At 41.3% G+C, this 19,082-nt stretch overlaps 2 protein-coding genes across 2 annotated transcripts in view; both read right to left on the reverse strand.

Moving 5' to 3' along the window:
• Positions 1 to 10,491, reverse strand: part of itgb5 (integrin, beta 5) — a 47,374-nt gene extending 36,883 nt beyond the window's left edge. Inside the window, exons 1-9 of the mRNA XM_070975632.1 lie at positions 9,844 to 10,491; positions 8,801 to 8,886; positions 8,435 to 8,642; positions 8,046 to 8,295; positions 6,897 to 7,065; positions 5,318 to 5,479; positions 3,532 to 3,627; positions 3,334 to 3,423; positions 1,219 to 1,353 (exon numbers count right to left, since the gene is read on the reverse strand). Coding sequence (XP_070831733.1) covers positions 1,219 to 1,353; positions 3,334 to 3,423; positions 3,532 to 3,627; positions 5,318 to 5,479; positions 6,897 to 7,065; positions 8,046 to 8,295; positions 8,435 to 8,642; positions 8,801 to 8,886; positions 9,844 to 9,922 — 1,275 coding nt within the window. The 5' untranslated portion in view covers positions 9,923 to 10,491. The remainder of the gene's footprint in view (positions 1 to 1,218; positions 1,354 to 3,333; positions 3,424 to 3,531; positions 3,628 to 5,317; positions 5,480 to 6,896; positions 7,066 to 8,045; positions 8,296 to 8,434; positions 8,643 to 8,800; positions 8,887 to 9,843) is intronic.
• rbm44 (RNA binding motif protein 44) lies at positions 10,149 to 15,277 on the reverse strand. Its single transcript, XM_070976509.1, is given in 16 exon segments — positions 10,149 to 10,354; positions 10,518 to 10,788; positions 11,037 to 11,309; positions 11,885 to 12,113; positions 12,429 to 12,502; positions 12,680 to 12,747; positions 12,855 to 12,983; positions 13,077 to 13,194; positions 13,317 to 13,383; positions 13,503 to 13,534; positions 13,651 to 13,816; positions 13,990 to 14,026; positions 14,029 to 14,138; positions 14,236 to 14,297; positions 14,383 to 14,803; positions 15,210 to 15,277. Coding segments are annotated over 16 exon segments (2,331 nt in total).
• Positions 15,278 to 19,082: the final 3,805 nt, after the last annotated feature.

Raw genomic sequence — 19,082 nt, forward strand, 5'->3', positions numbered from 1 at the left:
AACAAAAACGAGCACAGCAACACATAACACCATGTGATGTTTTCACTCTCAGAATGGAAAATACTCACAGCCATCGACTTCATCCTCAGTGCTGATGATTCTGAGGCAAAAGGTCAGCCAGGTTCAATATTTTTACTAGAAGAACATGAATATTCTGTTGCAGTGGTGCAGTTATTGGTCTGAGTGCAGTCTAAAGACAGTGAATGACACTTTAACACTTTCCCATAGCTGTATCTGCTATTGACTGAATCCAGCTGACAGGCGAAAGAGCAACTATTCCCTTTGGAATGAACAGTACCTGCCAACAGAGCTGTGTGATGATAAGTGGGTCTTTCCTTCTACTAGATACAGCAGACAAACACTATCAAGCAGTTAAAATGTTGAGAAGCAGAGGTCCACAGCTATGGGAAAGACAAGGCCACTGGTTCAGTTAAGGAGAGAGTTAGAGAATGTGTGTCCTGTCCTCAGGCAGTCATTGAGTTTCATTACTGTGGCTACGTTTCTTCACACGTGCCAATACCGTGTCTTTGCCAGCTGTCTTTTAGCCACCCACCAGTTACATTTCATCAGAGAGGAACTCATTTTCAGAAGGACTGAAAGGTCACACAGCATTGACCTGAAGTCACAACCTGCTCCTTTCAGTCATTGACTATGATTCTGAATATCACTTGGCACAAAGCAGAAGGATTACAGCTGGGCTATATGATCTAAAATCAATATTAGAAAGAAATTGTCCATCTATCATTGTAATGATAAATGTATTGTAAGTCTGCATGGAAATATATGAAGTGAAAGTAACCACCTTAATGAATTCATTCTTCAAACTCCACAGCTCTAATGCTTAGGTCTGCTGCAAAAACACCTTCATAGAACAGCTGCTATGTATTTGTATGTACTGACAATACTACATGCAACCTTTTTCACACACAACACCATTGTTATTCACATAAAAAGTCACAAGGCAGGGCCACTGTGTTCAGACAATCATTTCATTGCACAAAATGCAGCATCAGAAAATCTGTTTTCATTCAATGACAACAAAGTAAACCATCTCCTTAAGCTCTTAAAGCCACTGATAAAGTTTTCACAACCCAAAAGAATCGAGTGGCTCAGGTGAGGACAGTCAGGCTGCTACAATACCTAGTCAGGGAACACAGGATGCATAAAAGATTTAAAATGTGGGATGAGTTGGAGAAGGTAGCGTGGACATGGACTCACAGTGTCTCCTATCTTCAAGTCGGCACACTTCCTGAGGCCTGGCAGTGGCTTTCCATCCTGGCAGGTGGCGGTGAAAGAAAGGCTGATATCCTCTGGGTGATCCCACACTGACAGCTCCACTTTAGAGCGAATGTTCTGAGGAGAACACATCCAGAAGGATACAGAGTTGGTGGGCACATGGTAGTGACTCAGATGACTTTTGTTACATGGTAAAATAAATTCTTCCAGGCTTCTCTGCAACAGTGAAGAGAGGATTTCTAGCAGTCATTGAGCACATAAACATTTTCCTGTGTCCTGAAACTAGAACCACATTAATGATGCCTTCCACACAGATGTTTCTATTACATCCACCTCAGGCTATCTTTTCAGGGCTGTAACTCTGAGTAACACTGTGGAAAAGAGTGAAACATGGGGAATGTATCGCCTTGGTTAGGCACATTTTTATAGTCAATCGTACCAAAACCACAAGTGCTGTACATGGACGCAGGTTGTATGTGTGTGGATGTGAAATACCATGGCTGTTTGCAATGCCAGCTGCATCTGGCTCTGTGCAACATGTGCAGACGTAATCTGTAGTCAGTCATGTAAATCTACTGCAACACAACTGTGCCAAGGATAATCAGAATCATACTTGGTACACATGGATAATCGTGCCCTCATTCGCTCTCCCTCACACACGCTTAGACTTTTCTGACCCTTCACACAAACACAGCAAGGAGCAGCTTTGTGCCTCAGTCAAACTTGAAGAAAAATGAGCTGGTTACACAATGTAACCTCACAGTGTTTGGCAAAGCCTATCTAGCCAACAACCCTAGAGTGGTGAATATAATGTGGCAGCTGGAATGTTAATAAGGCTGTGAGTCAAAGCACTTCATTCAAGCTCACTCCCACACACTCAGTATGTCAAGTCTGTGTTTGACACAAGTTTGTGTCGCACAGAATACACTGCCGTGGGCCAAAACAAGATGCAGTCACTGCGAAGGCAAGGAAAAATCTGTACACCCACACAGGAAAACATTCAGGGAAAGGTTGACTGCATGGAGTACAGACCTTAGGTTTCAAAAAACACACAAAAACAAATTATTTGTATTCCTCAAGACCTCTCTGCAATAGGGCTGCTTCTAATAACTATTTTCATTATCAATTAATTCATCATCATCTGTCAATTGCTTACACAATATCTATTGCCCCTCATCACCAGTTGTGACCAGTTAAGCCTTTGTTTGCTTTTATTTTTACAGCTGTGGTTAACCTTAGCAGCAATTTGCAAAAAATGGAATAGAGAAAAGTCTGACAAAGTACAGGAAAATACGTTTGCGGAGCAGAAATCTGCCTTTTCTGGTTCCTATCTTGTAATCAAGCGCAAATCCTAGGCTGGGCACCACTGGTTTATTCTATAAAATGCTAGAAAATAGTAAAAATCGTCAATCACAATTTCTCAGCGCTGATGTGGCATCAGAAGCTAACAGTCCAAAACCTACGATATTCAACTTCCAACAAATCTTCACATTGGAGAAATAACTTAAGTGCATGGCATTTTGCTTGGTTTGTGACTTAAATAATTACTCTGTGATCAGAAATGTTCATTACTTTTCTGTGGATCGTCTCATAGGTTAATTGACTAACGACTTCTATCCCTTTGAAAAGTATCTCTGTGAAAAGAATCTAATTTGCTATAAAATCAAAACCACTTAACCACCCCAGCTCCTCCATCAAAATCAGACATCCAGCCTGTGTGCAACCACCCATGTCAGCTGGAGGCTCATTAACTGTGTCACAGTAGTAGGAAGACTTGAAAGAATTTGCCTCTATTTTCCTCCCCCTCCTCTTATCTCTCTCTCTCTCTCTCTCTCTCTCTCTCTCTCTCTCTCTCTCTCTCTCTCTCTCTCTCTCTCTCTCTCTCTCTCTCTCTCTCTCTCTCTCTCTCTCTCTCTCTCTCTCTCTGACTGACAGACAGACAGACAGACAGACAGACAGACAGACAGACACACAGACAGACACACACACACACACACACACACACACACACACACACACACACACACACACACACACACACACACACACACACAGATAGACAGTCATACCAGCAGACATTTTTTTTTCTTTACTCACATTGTAAGCTGTAATGATAAGCTGAATTACATTCTTCGAGTCCTGGTCCAGGATTTCTACTGTAGTTCCAGGTATGAGTGCAGTAAAATTCTTAGTAAGAGAGGACATAAGGGACAGCATTAGTGGCCCAAATATAAATGAACAAATACTTGTAAATAATCCTATGTGCTTTAAGATAAAACGTTAAAATCAAAGTACCTTATAAATAACGTACAGCCGTTTTGTCACTGCAAAAATGAGGAAGATGTTATTTTCTGCTAGTTTCTCCCCAAGAAGAGCCAGAGAGGGATAGTCCTGTAGAGAGATGGAAATAAGTATTATGGGCATTTCTGTGCACACATACCATAGACAGTATAGACTTCCCAAAGATGTGGTTTCTTCTTTTAGAGGGCTCATGTTTATCACATTTCAGTATCAGAAAGAAATAAACTTTCAGATGTGGTTATTTTCATTCTATGCAGTTCAATTTCTGCTCACATTTCTATTCCAGACTGACAAAAAAAAAAAACGCCAGTGATTCAGATCAACCATCAATAAAGCAGAAATGTGGAACAATGCGGCCCACAAACAGAATCAATGCAGCTTGTTTAAGCATTATTTGGATTGAAGCCAAAGATAAACCGTTATTCGAGATAGATGATCTCCTTTTACAACATAATTCTTCTACTGTAGCTCTTGCTATCTGTCTTTTGAAATTATTTTAGAAGAAACAACAAAAACAAATTTGAAAAATCCGAATAAATGGGAGCACAGTGTCCTCCACATGATATTCATACATTTTATAACATTAGTCCACTTTACACATTACACATTAGAAAAATAAGCTTGCATGAAAGACTTTCTTTGTGTGCTTCTGCTACGGCTAACAAAAACAATCCACTGCCACCTGATGCACCTCATTATAACTATACTAATGTCAACTGCTCCACAGTCTCCATGTGCCGGTTGGAAAAGTCTGGTTGAAAATGTGGGCCACAGTTTTCAAAGAGAAATACTTGCACCTCCTCGCAGCGTATTTACAAGTCAACAGTCTATTCTTTTGTTTTACTAGCAGCCTATCCAGGTGTCGACGTGCATATTGGCCTTTCCCTCTGCAATTACCACCACACACTGTTGCAAATAAGCATGCAGCACTCAACTTGTCAGGTTACATAAGAATTCAAAAAATGCCTGAATTAACTCAACATTTTCTTTGGAATAAAGAAAAACTTGAAAACATAATGGACATAAAATGACATAATATATCCAATGTCCCAGTAATGCAGGCTTGGATAAGAGCCAAGTGGAGCCAGAAATCCTAGAATAGCATATTATCATCAAAAACCTCTGTCATCAAAGGTAGTAGACTCAGTATATCATACATAATGTGTATTTTAACCATTCCTCTGAGTACACACAGACATCATAATGTCCATTCACTGCTGGATTTTGTAAGGAAAATTACAAGGTTTACTGAACAATAGCAATGTGTGTTCCAGTAAGGTTCAAGTTTCTTTAACGCTGCAGAGTGAATGTGCTGCTATAAACCTAAGACAGTTCCAGGGTTACTTTAGGAACAAGCAAAGCTATCTGTCCATCAGGAAACCTTAAATCACAGAGAGCTGAGGCAGAGCCTGCAGAGGAAATCACAGATAAAACCAGAAAAACATTTTCTCCATGAAATATGATCTAGTTTTGCTGACAGAGTTGGTGGTGTGTGATGCAGTGCTGTACAGCATCACACACTTCTTGTACCCGTTCATTTAAAGTTACATGGTGCATGGACAGGCATTGTGGGCACAGAGTGGGAATGACAGAGGCACCATTATCCCTATCACAAGTCAGTGTACCATCAAAATGATTCTGAAGCTCTTATTTTATGGTAAAATAGTTCCATAATGTTGCTTTGAGATGGCAGTAATGACAGTGGAGGGGTCTCTATTTCAAACCGTGTCACCCACACAGCTGGAAACTCAGAAACAACAGAAGAGGCAGCTCTTCTTACCATCTTTGTGGAAGCACTGTACTCATTCTTGTCATTGAGGTGACACTGTCCATCATGGGGCTGGACGAGGCCTCCCAGCCTGCCGTCCAGAGCAAGGTGAGGTACATCGTCTGTGGCGAACACTAGCAGGTGGTAGGCCTCCTTTCTCCAACCTATCTCCTCCTGTTTACAGCAAACAGCAGATTAGGACCAGGAGAGATGCTTTTTGTATTTTGCTTGAGGGTGAAATCTAGTGTCACTGTTATTTGGTTTGGTTATTAGGATTAAACCAAAGAACAATTTGAAAAAGTTATCAGAGCCAGTATATATAAAGCCTCTTCCATTACAGATGACAGAACAACATGTTAACAGATGAGTAAATGGCTTTAGATCCTGGGTTCTATAGGCATTGTCATTTAACTAAAAACTCATTATGGATGCTTATCACTTTCCACAAGCCTGACAACCACTGATCCAAACACACACAATACAATGAGAATGCAACAGCAGCCAGAGCTTTCTGCCACGGGCACAGTCCTGGCCTGGCCTTTATCAACAGGACACAACACGCAACAGCAAAGTGAGCATTTAACAGAGTGCTGACTAATACATGACACAAAAGAAAGATAATATTTAAACACTGAGAGGAGGGAATTTCTCATTAGCATGTTTATTATTTGGCCTGTACAGTACACAGAAGAGCCATGGATGCACAGAAGAGGAACTATATAAAAAGAGAAAATATGTTGTGTGAGAAGGTTGAGCTATATCCTGTTGTTGAGGACACACAGTGAAAGAAGAAGCAAATATGTTGCAAGGAAATGAAGTGTGTTCAACTCATGGACAAGACATTCACATCATATAAGTTGTTTTAAAACAATCACAGCCAGCAGAAAACTGAGGACACAATCTTATCCACTAGGAAAAGGTGACAAATCCTTATCGTCTGCTTTCTGCATTTCCCTTTGTAAGATCCACATATGCATGACTGCTTCTTCTCTCAATAAATAAATACTTTTTGCTTTTAGACACAACACAATTATTTAACTCAATTTAAGTATTTTAAGACATGTTCATGTGATAACTCTTACATTAACTAGCTGAAATGACTTCCACTGGAAAAAACAAAAAACAACAACCAGGATCAATCAGGCCGTTGGACAGATCCATCCCAGCCTCAAGTGACTGTTTGAAAGAGTGCAGCATGAGTAAATTACAAGGCAGGAGCTACTTGGAGGGAGTCATTCTCTTCCTGTAGAAAACAATTAAATTGGGAGAGGAAAACAGGGCTATGGCTGGGTCTTCCAGTGACTTGTCCTCATGTTTAACCAGCTGCACCAGACTGCACTTCCTGTCTATACCCCACGGTGCTTTTAATTAACAAACAAATAGACGCTTGTCACAAGGCCATCCCTGTGGTTTCACAGCAGCTTCCCCTCCATCTGAACCAAATGTGTGCTGCCACTAAATGCAGCCATGTCAGTGCTGATTTAAAGGGAGCATTCAAAGAATCTCAGCAGGGCACCAAATAAGATCACTCAACAGTGGATGAATGTAGGCCTACATAAGAAAAGAGATAAAGAAATGAGACAGTTGTTACCTTACACACAGCGGCCTGCAGGATGGCATCAAATCCACCCTCTGGTGCGTCCCTGTTGCGAGATACCATCTGCTTCTGCACCTCCTCGTTAAAACGGTCAACTTTATCTGTCAGTGAGAGGATGTGGCGGAAACCGAAGGTGGGGACACAGTTGGGGAACAGTTTGTATCTGTGCAGGGAGACAGAGGTGGAGTTACAGATATTTCATCTTACAGTCTCAACAGGACAATATTCAAAGCATCAAAAAGAGTCGGTCTAGATTTATCTGTATTAATTCATGACATTTACAAAAACATGATAAAGCTGACTTGATTTGTACAAGATTCCTAAAATAAATTTTTGCAGGGGTAACCAATGGTTGGCTTAAGCATTGGTTGGCTTGCAGTTGGCTTAAAATGTAAAAACAGACATTCTTCAAGATCCAGTGGAACTACATGCAGGCTGTTTTCTCATCTTGTAAAAATGGGAAGAGGAATAGCAGAAGTGAGAAGGGTGGCTTAGGGGTCAAAATGTTATCTATCCCTTGAAATATTTTCCTGCTGTGTTTCAGTTTATGTGACACACACACACACACACACACACACACACACACACACACACACACACACACACACACACACACACACACACACACACACACACACCAAAGCTATAACCTAGATAGGAAGTGATGCGCGATGGCAGGCCCTGTTAGTGCACTGCAGTCTCACCTCCAGGGCAAACATCGTGTGCCACAGCTTTTCACCCTCTATCTGTTCTGCTCCCTTTCAGTTCGCCCTTATCAACAACACTGAGGACAGGGCCCATTTCAAAGAACTGTTTATTCAGTCTGCTTTATCAAATATGAAAAATCTCTTAATCTTGCAACTGCAGGATATCTACCTATACATGATTCATGAATGTGCAAAAATAAAAGATGTAGGTTAGCGCAGGTTATTTTTTCCCTTTCATCTACTGTGGTAAATTCAAGTCACGAGAGAGCAGTTCCTCAGCATACATGCAGTGCTGTATCAATCTACAGTTTGTGAGTAGGGCTACATTTAAATTGAGCTGACATACCTTTAATGTTACCCATGAGAATATTAACCCAAAAATCACCAAAGCACCATCCCAATTAAACATGCATTAAATCCTGCTGCAACTACTCACCCATTGCACGGATTCTCCTGATACTTAGGTGCTGTGTAAGAGAAGGGGGACATGTTTTTGTCCACAAAGGAACCAAAGCCCAGCCTGAAGTTGCTGGTGAGCTTGCCCATCTCCAGGGCCAGTTTGGTGCCCAAGTTACGGATGGTGTCCAGATCATCTTTCATGGAAAGAGAGAGGTCCATCAGGTAGTAGAGATCCACTGGGTAGTCCTCCACCTGCCGCACCTGCAGCCCAAACCACGTCTGGTCTCCTGGATGGGCAGGTGGAGAGAATATGACAGCTGCTTCACTCACAGAAACATGTAAGACTCGAGGAAGGAAGCCAAGTGTCATTTAACCAAGAAAAAACTTTGCTTTTTTAACTGTACCATCTATGTGTAGAATACTTACCTGGCCGCAGGCTGAGAGAGATCTTCTGAGGCATAATCTGGATAACGTCATACCGGGATGATGCAGACCCTTCAGAACTCAGGGGCATGTTCTGCAGGACAGAAATGCTGCTGGTGGGGTACTCAATGAACTGCACATCGCAGCCTCTCTTCTGCAAGTTTTGACTAAAATCGCACCTTGATGTCAGAGTCCGCCCCCTCCCAAAATCCTGAGGGATGGAAAGCCACAAACCTCACATTACTGACTGTCATAACTCATAAGGAAATGATCAAGGCTTGAAATGCAATGTAATGCGGCCTACAATCATTATTTCACCTCTGTGAACACTGTACACCATAATAAAATAATGCAGCAGGTAATCTATACCTCTTGTGCGCACCAGGCACAACTGGGGTGAATCAGGAGGCATTCTTCACAGGATGTAGCGCTGCCACTCATACACATGTTGAGACCTGAGAAGAGGTGGGGAAAAAATCATAGACAGGGACAGTTATATGACTGAAGAGGAAAAACAATCACTGATGTATTTCTATAAAGCCGTAAAATTAGGGACAAGAAAAACAGAACCCCTGTGCACAGTAATGCAACCAAATACCTGTTGCTTCTGTTGTCAGTGTGTCTGAGAGGGGATTACTCAGCTATATGGAAGCTTTAGTTTATGGTGTTGTATTGAAGTGCATTAGATTGTAGGATGTTTCAAGTATTTCCATCTAAATGTGGAAGACAACATGTTAAAGACATCTGACAATGTAAATGTAGGCCAATAAAACACAAACCTAACAGCTGCACTGATCTGGCTCAGTGCTAATGATTACTAGCCACACTGTGCAGGAAGGAAGCATGGCTTCAGCCAGTGTGTCGTGTCTATGGTACACATGAGGACACTTTCATCACTGTTGGCATTTGATAATTCCTGTTTTACTTCCACGTAGACGCGTGTGGAGACCTGTAAGGCTGTGTGTGTGCTGTGTGATACAATCCCTTTGTTTTCACGCAGGCGGATTTGAATAAGACACACACACACACACACACACACACACACACACACACACACACACATACACACATACATACATACATACATATGTATATGTGTGTGTGTGTGTGTGTGTGTGTGTGTGTGTGTGTGTGTGTGTGTGTGTATGTATGTATGTATGTATGTATGTATGTATGTATGTATATATATATATATATATCATTGCTACTTCTCGGAGCCATATCTCTCCATTGTAAACCGCCAACAAACACAAACAACCCAGTGTTGACTGTTTCTCTCTCCTCCATGTGGTCCCAGTCTACAGTAGCTCTACACCCCGCGCGTGTGCGCGCACCAAACACTGGCTCACTGTGGTGTTACTGCAAAAACAGGCCGATGGCTTTGAAACGCAGACAAACGTGCTTTGTCTTACCTCCGGCACTGTGCAGAAATGTTTCCAGAAGCATGCAGCACAGCGCCGCTCGCCACATCCACGTCCCCAGGCTCCACATGGTGTCACCCGGCGTGTTTATCAACGCTTTCTCAAATACCAGAGCTCTAGATTTATTCGCAGTTGACACCGACGTACTTCTTTACCTCCAGACCTCTCATTGGATTCAGTCCTGTTGATGTGTGCAAATTTAGAAGTGTGCTTAGACCTTCTAAGCTCCACCGAAGCGCTCAAATTCGGCTCATAATGAGGGATCCGTGAAAGGGCAGAGCCATTTTTCCATGGTTTCACAGACAGCAGAAAGCGGCCGCTCCGCTCAGTCCTGTTGATCTGCTTGTTGAACTCGAGTCCGCCGAGTGTCTCTGTCTGGACGCCTCTCCTGCCTTCCACGTCTTGACTACTTCACCCATAACTGACAGCAACTCTGAAACTTCTCCATCGGTTTCACGGCTCTCCTCGGTCCAACCCGGTCCAAAAGCTGTTCGAAGGTGAACTGGAAGAGGGAACAAAAAGGCCCGATAGATAAACAAATGAATGTATCCAACTCCAGCGGTGCTTTTCTTTGCCAGATTTGTTAGTTTTCGGCTGGTCCGGTTTGCGTCCCTGCTGGAATCTCCGCCCATCCCCAACAAGGATTACATTAACCCGTTCGTCACTTCGTCGAACACTTGGCACCATATTATGGTTGACACCCGTTGAGTCGCTACAGTTGGTGCGGACACCTAGTGGTGGCTCCAAAGAACTGGTCTGGGAACTGCCAGGAGTCATGGATCTCTTGCTGGATTCGACAGTGACATGACTGGCCACATGCAGCCCAGCCCACCCCGGGCTCTGAGAAAATTCAGCTTTCCCCGGCTCATCAAACCTTTTGCTCCTCTTCCTGTGGCTGGTGTCTACTTTAACAGGCTTATTCATCCAATTAGGACTCTAAATCAAAGAAAGACCTCAAGTCAAACACTGAGGGGTTCACACTGAGCACAGCTGATGAAGAAAATATTTCAAGGCCAGTTTCCTTTTATTAATAAGACATTAGACACAAATACAAACAAGAAAAACATTTTTTTTTTTAAGTAATCTGACACCAAATAACTGGCAGGGGTGATATTGTGTGAAGCCTCAAACTTTCAACTTTGGAACACTAATCAATCAAATCAACAAAAGTCCTGCTTCCTCACAGGCCTGCTCAGCAGTTCAGAAGTCATCTCCCGGATGGTGCTGAGGGGCAGGCGGTGGAGGATGCCCTGGTGTTTGGCCTTCAGCTCCATCAGAGCATCCACAATCTTCTGCTTTCCCACATTTGGGTGGCGCTGTGTCAGCTCTGCCATCAACGCATCAAAGCTGTCCATGGTGCCAAAGTGTTGGGGCACATAGGTTCCCTTTGCTGTGGGGGAGATGGAGATGACCGTCCTGGACTTGATGCTGGAGCAGAGCGGTGATGGAGTTATCAGCTGGAGAGGACAAAGAGCAGAAAATGACTCACTCCAAAGAATAAAAAAAACACACAGCTGTTTATTTTGTCAGGATTATGTAAAATGAATAGACTAATCTACACCATTCAATTCTATTTCAGGCCGTCAAATAGGGATTATTTTCATTATTAATCTGACAACTATTTTCTTGATGAACCAAATAAACATTCTGTCTACAAAAGTCAGAAAACAGTGAAAACTGGATAGTACAATTTTCCATAGTCCTAAGTAATAATTACTTTGTTTTATCTGATTAATAGTCCAAAAGCTAAAAATACTTAGATCACTTTAAGAGGAAAGGTGCAAAGTCACACTTGAGAAGCTCAAATCAGAGACTGTTTGGCATTTTTACTTGACAATCGATTAAAACAATCAATTACTGTTGTAGATGCACATGGACGTTTTAGGGATTGTTACTGTTACATTTTGTTTGTCACAGAGAGTCAGGGGTCATGGGTTCACGAAATACACACAGTCAGAAACATCTTTTATTAAAACGGTCCTGAATTTCTGGAGAGATTTTGGTAACAGACTTTCCATCGTCATATTCTCACCCTTCTTTCACTGCTGCTGGACTCAGTCTTGGAGGTTTGTGGTTTGGTGGCATTCTGTGAAGACTCACACCCACTGCTGGAGGCTGAGGCTGAAGCCTGACTGTGGCTACCACCGATGGTTCTGTTGATGTGCTGCACATGTAAAGTATGGCCTTGCATGCTGCAGCCATTAAGCTCTCTCACTGCAGCCTCAGCAGACTGGCATCCACTTGTCATCACTATGGCAACTCTAGAGAAGGAACCAGCAAGGCAGTTGTTGCTCTGACATTAATGTGCATCATTCATTATTCAGGAAGCAAATTGTTGTTTTCGTATTAGAACTCGTTGCTTCAACAGCTGGGTGAAGAGTTTGACTTTGCTGAATGATGCTGATGAATGATGACTTTAAGCAAGACGGGTAACAAAACCTACAGACAGTAAAGCTAAAGCTGAAGAACATTTGTCACTGTTAGATGTAACAGCACATGAATCTACTGCATGGATAACAGAGGGTAAGTAATGTGTGTTGAAACAGGTGTTCCCACATAGCCGAGCAGTAGCTCACCTCAAATTATTCTTTAAAACAGAGATGCTGACTTCAGATGCATGGTATTTCTCAAACCACAGTCTCACATCACTCTGGCAAAGACAAAGTTTTAGTTCGACCCTGTGCTGCCATCTGCTGGTTACAATGGAACTATAAAATACATTCCAGTAAAAATACAGAATCTGAATTGGTTTTTAACATTTCCAACATTCTATTTGACAACTATAGTAACACAGTAGTCAGTCAGCAGCAGAAATGAACAAACACACCTCTGTCACATCACAGGGTAGGTTGGAAACACAGAGTAGTGAGCTCTTGGCCTCCTCACTGGCCACTTCTGTAATTAAAACAAATTCACTACTAAGGATCTTATCCAAAATGAATTCAAAATCTCTATATCTGCAGCTACAGTGGTTTAGTTACACTTACAGATTGACCACTTACCATTGGTCTTATCATATGCGATCACTGTTACATCGTGTACTGTTTCAACAGCTACTGCAGGTCCTGCAGACACCAGGTCCTCTTCAGCATCGTACCACACCTCACTTGTGTTGAGCTCTTTGAACACAGCTGCCGTCCACATGAAGAATGGTGCATCTTTCATTTAATTAACTATTTGTCTGGGTAATAACTTAAAAATGTGAGGAGGATCCTATGGCTTACGTGTCTGTTTTTCTTCTTGCTTGTTTGCATTATAGATAGATAGATCTCTGTCCTGGGGGACAAAAGGGACCTCTCTCCCTGCTTTGCTGTTCTTGATCTGCTCTTTTATCTGACTCTGCTTGGAGAGAAATGAGCTAAATGCTGAAGCTGCCATAACAGGTTCAGTGAGCTGGACTAAAAGATCAAGCTATTCAAGGATTTGCTTTTGCTCTTCTTTGACATCTCAAGCTGCAAGTATACCTGGCAGCCATTTCTGCTTTGCCTTCCATTTAATTCACCTGATGCATTATGTTGCTCCCGAGAGCTCCTTGGGAACAGAAAATACAGTATTACAGTGTCTAAGTCAAAGTCAAATGCACAGTCTGCAAAACTGTTGAAAAAGAATGACATCAGATGTACATGCATGTACAGTGTGTGTTAACATACCAAAATGGAACATTTCCCAGCACATCAATGATCTAAACAGCAACAACAAAGAATCAGACCATTACTATTACAGCTGTGATGAAAATATATGAAATCATCCACAGTCTTAAGTATCTGGAGATTACTGGTTTAGCAGGCTGAGTCTCACCTGTGCAGGGATATACATTGCTCCTGAGGTTGTCTTCTCAGAGTCAATGGACAGAGGCTCCAGTTGCTCCAGAGGAACCCCTGACAGGATCTTATCTCTCATCTGATAATAATCAGATTTCAGTTTTTGCAGAACACTTAAGATATTTGCAGGAAGGTTCCTTGACCTCCAAGAGAGAGAAATAATAAATGTAAATACTAGTCGCCCTAATCAGTTGGCCTTCTTCTGCATTTACAAAAATCCATCTGGATAGATACAGTATGGCCATTAACTGTCTCAGTGAAAGATAAAGCCAAGGTTAACACAGTTAAAACCTGGTCAGTACTGAGGTCTCCTTACAGTGGGGTCAGCTGGCCTCCCTAAGCAGAGGTATATAAACTCTCCAGCAGTGCTCTCTGCACACCCTGTACTGCAGGGCCAGGAAGCACAGCTCTGCCTGCTGAGCACGCTGGATACAATCACATTCCTCTCTCAATTTACAACCCAAACTGTATAATTAAAGATATTCTACTATCTACCAGTCCTACGGTGGAAGGAATTCCTTAGGGGTAAGTCTAATGTAGGACTGTGTACTGGATGCATTACCTGTTCGTTTTCTCTTTTAGCTTTCTCAGCTCCTCTTTAGCCACCTCGAGTTTGCTCAATTCCTGAAACAGTAAAAAAAAAAAAAAAAAAAAAAGTGTTGTGTTTTGCTGGACCACTATACTGATTGCTCTCTGGTTTCAACCTTACCTCAGCAATATAGTCCAGATCTGCCATGTGGACTTCAGTAATGACATTTTTGTCAGATGTTTTTGGATCTTCAGTCTGGGTGAAGGCTGACATACACAGTGCCAGCTCAGTGCCAGCCATGACATCGCTTGTTGTAATGTAGGGTACTGGTAAGATGTACTCTTCTGCAGTGTTCTTCTTGGTGACAGATTGATCAGACTTCAAGCTCGCACTGCTGGCTGCCAGTGCTTCACTATTAGTGCTGACTGGACCTGAGTGAAGCCCATTGTTATGTACCTTCACATCTTTGCTGGCCACACACACAAGTATGCTCTTATCATCCTTCATGATGCTATGGAAGTTGTCACCCTGATCTCCAAAGCTTAACCTTGCCTCATCATCTATGGTGTCTACAGAAGAAGACACTTTCTCAATTGTTGACCTGTAACATGAAACAATGTTGCTCATATCAGTATAAACTGCAAAACAGCAGACTTGAATCAGTTTCATTAAATTAAAAAAAGAAATAAATCACACTTACATGTGAACAGATCAAATACTTTACAGACTTGTAATAACTGACGTTTAAGTTTGCTCATATTAAGACCTTAATAAAACTAAAGCCATTTAACTCCACAGAGTGAAGTGAAATTTCTTTTGCAGCTAAATGTAGTTTGCCCAGGTTGATCTAGGTATGACTTTTAGACTAGTTCTGAAACTGATGAATTACTATGACAATTTATAATTAACACATATCTAAAATGTAACTACAAAGACCTCATACTGGCAAGGTTGAGCTGCACGAACTGCAAATTGCAAATTGTGTTGGCCATAAAATGCATACTCACTCTAATGGATAGCCTTCAGCATATGTGACTTCAGGCTTTCCCCACTGTCTGCATCTTTCCAGCTCCATGCACAAGTAACATTGATGCTGGGTAACTGAAAGACAGCGGATGAAGATCAGGCAGAAAGCTAGCATATTTCCAGACAAAGCTTCCGTGTGCCGTGCTGTCATTTGAAGGGGTTTTGGGAAGTAGCCCCCATTTGTTTGACAATCTGATGACTCAACAAGGATATCCTCAAACATGGGATGTGCGACATGAGCTGCAGCACCTGTCCGTCCATCAATACCACACCATTGACAAACTTATGCCAAAGCAAAATCTGAATCTAAGATGTTTGTTTCTATTAAAATAGATATTTAATGCTTAAATGAAAAGAAAGAAGAAAAAAAAAGAATATTTGCACATTACCACATCTGCATGTCTTTGCTCCTGACATTTTCCATCTAAGAAAAAACAGTTTCAAAAATAAATCATTCTAAAATGATAAAACCTGAACTCATTTCATGTGGTGTGTTAACGGCTTCACTGCAGGTACTGTGAGACATACATAGGCTTGTCATGGATTGTTGGGCTGGACGCTGCTTCCACTGTTATCTGCATGGTTTGTAAATAAAAACTCAGATTAACTCTGACTCAGACTAATTTGTACACAGCTGTTAAAGTTTATATCACAGATCAGCCAGTCTGACAGTTAAAAGTCACAAATGTCATTTTTACGTACTTATATGTGAATGTTAAGACATCCTCAATAAAGTTGAATCTAATCTAGTCTAATCGAATCTAACCTCAGCCAACCGACAAACAATAACCCTTTACATTCACCATTGTCACTTTGTAGGTAGAGTTAGCTAGTTAGTTACTGAAATACAGATTTGCTTCAACGCCGAAAATACTATTTACAGACATGTTTTCTAATAGCAATAGCTTGCGTAGTCAGCTAACTTACACTTGCATTTCCATCGCCCGCATAGTCCTTAGCCCAGAATGATGGCCTCAGCACAGGTATCACGCAGTTTAACGACTGGAAAGCCGGGTCACACTATCTGAAAAACAATTACGAGTTGGGTTTCCGAAATAGTCTTCCACAAATGAAAATGAGCAGCCGTTTGACTCGATGTTGGCGGCACAGCGTTACTCCACTGACCTGTGAAAATGAATCTTAACAGCAAGCTAACGTTAGCTAGCTAAGGATACACAAATGTCGGAAGAAGGCGACGGCATCTAAAAACTACCTTTAATCATTTAACCTAAATATTACGTGCTGCGTTGTCATTTCCACCGTCTTTGAAAAAAAGAAAGAAAAAGAAAAATATACTGAACCAAATAGTGGTCCTCAGTTGGTTTCAGGTGTAGTGTCACTCGTTTGAAGGCGGTGGCGTTGACTACGTTAGCTAGCACGCTAACGAGGTACTTGAACACATCTGCCAATAATACCCAACAGCTGTGTCGGATCGTGTGGCGTTTACAAGGCCTGTCCAAAAAATAGGAGCAAGAATATTTCCTCACTATGTAATGGCATCCAGCTAAGCAAGTTACTTTTTCTTTTCAAGATTGCTTTTGTACAATTTTGAAAACCTGCCTTATTTTGTCAAAGCACCAAACACAACTCACACAGCCACACAGACAAAACCTCAGGTCTTTTGATGAATGAAACGCTTGCATGCAAAACAATATAAAAGTGTATATGAAAAAAAGAGATATTGTTAGAGTAAGACCAAACACACCACCACCACCACCACCAAAAGACCTGCACTGCACTCTGAAGAAAATACTTTTCTCTCCATATTTTAATTCCCTCAATCCACCCGTGCAAATCAGAGCAGAACATATTCTAAATCGAATATAGTAAATACACACAGCAAAAACATTTGCAGAAACAAAAAAGAAATCATGAATTAAAAATTAAACCCTAAGATCCATCTCTTCACCCAGCTGGATGTGGCCACAGCAGATCATCCACAGGCTATGTCCTCTGTCGCAAGACAAGTAGCCTGAAAAGGAGACTCAAGTAAAGTACAAGGTGCTTGTACAGTACAATATTTGAGTAAATATACATAGTTGCATTCCACCACTGAACATTTGAGACATTTGGCCTCTATTATGAAATTTGATGAGAAACTTGTAGAAAACATGGTTATATTGTTACTGTGAACCTTTCAGCCATGCAGCCATAAAAACAAATTTTATGTTGCTCCTGCGTGTCCTTATCATAGTACAACATCACTGTCACTTCCACAGACAACATCAAACATTAATTTGTTGTTTCCTCCACATGTACTCATCCCATCAAATGATAAAAACTTGAATGCTTTCATTGTTCAGGTACTGTACAATACATTTGTGAATTTTGTTTTTACAGCTAACCATGAACATGTTCAAAATAATCTATTTATCATTTTAATATAATATCATTATATTTGAAATACTTCATTATATATTAAAACCCCATCCACCAGCCGACGGACTTAAAGCTCTTTGTCTTTCATTGCAGCCCCATTGTCCACTGAGCAGGGGAAACCCATACTCTCTTCCAGCTTCACTAGACAGACCACTGAACAGAATATTAAATAGGACAGGACTATTAACATTTATCTCGGGGAATTACCTTGTGGGAACTTCCCATCCTGAGCTGAATAGGTTGCTCTCACATGACATTTTCATTCCATGAAATTGTTATATGAGAGCAAACTCACTCCAGTATCATACAACTGTATCATAAACCCCTTAAATAACATATCTTTCTCATTCATTTCTCATCCATTAAGAAGCACTGCTACAACTATTTGCTCATTCACAGTGGCTTACATGCCTCTTCTTTGCCGTCTCTACTAATACGTCATTTAACTAGTTTGAGTATGTTATATCCCATCTTCATCTGGAATATTGTTCTTTTATTTTGGTTTGGCTCTTTTTAGTTATTGTAAAAATGGATGAAAAAAACCCTCTGTAATGACATCATGATTATCTCTTTCTAAAATATTGCAGTTTTCTTTCATTGTTGACTCACCACGGTGAGTTTTGGTATACACCCAGATGAATGAAAACAGACACTGCAGAGCAGTTTCCACACAAACACACTATTTAGTGGAGAATGCACAGCCCAGGAGAAGGAGAATAACTCAAGTCTAACCCAAACTTCCTCTTCTGCATACTTTTATCTGGTCTGCTGTGGGTTTCTCACGCTCACACAGAGAACCATGTAAACATTACTGAAGAGGAAATGATTCACAAGAGACCATCTTGCGATGGGATCACACCAGTTGTGACACCCATTGAGATGTTGACATTCCGATTCATGAGTACTCATTAGTCATTACTGTATTATTCTATATGCAGTCAGAACTCCTGGTCTGGACCACATCCATCTATGAACTCAGCCTTCATTTTGATCTGAACTGAACTACACAGTTTTGTGACTCCATCTTGCACAGTTGTGACACTATCATGTTGACAAAATCTGTCCACAGGTGGACACACAGACAGACAAACATATAAACACCCATGAGAGTACTGAAAACTACCTCAATGGTAGTTCCTGCTACTGTAGGTGCCTCTAACGATACAAGCTACGCTATCGTAGCTGCTCATAAAGCACCCTAAGCATACAGCACATTCTACAATTTGATCCTACTGGAAATTAGTGTTTACTTACTGCTTTAGTACTGCCCTTTTGTTATACTGCCCTATAGATATTTCTAAAAATATCCCTGAGTTTTTACACATTATATGTGAGATTTTATCATATCTTCTTTCTTGAACAAAAAATGCTACTTAACATGCTTAGTTGAGTTCTTGTGCTTGATAGCAAGTCATCTCATCTTCCCTCACTAAATCTTTTTGTCAGCAAAAACACAGTTCCTTATTCAACTGCTG

The sequence above is a fragment of the Chaetodon trifascialis genome, chromosome 12, assembly GCF_039877785.1.
Source record: "Chaetodon trifascialis isolate fChaTrf1 chromosome 12, fChaTrf1.hap1, whole genome shotgun sequence".
In the NCBI taxonomy this organism is placed as follows: Eukaryota; Metazoa; Chordata; class Actinopteri; order Chaetodontiformes; family Chaetodontidae; genus Chaetodon; species Chaetodon trifascialis.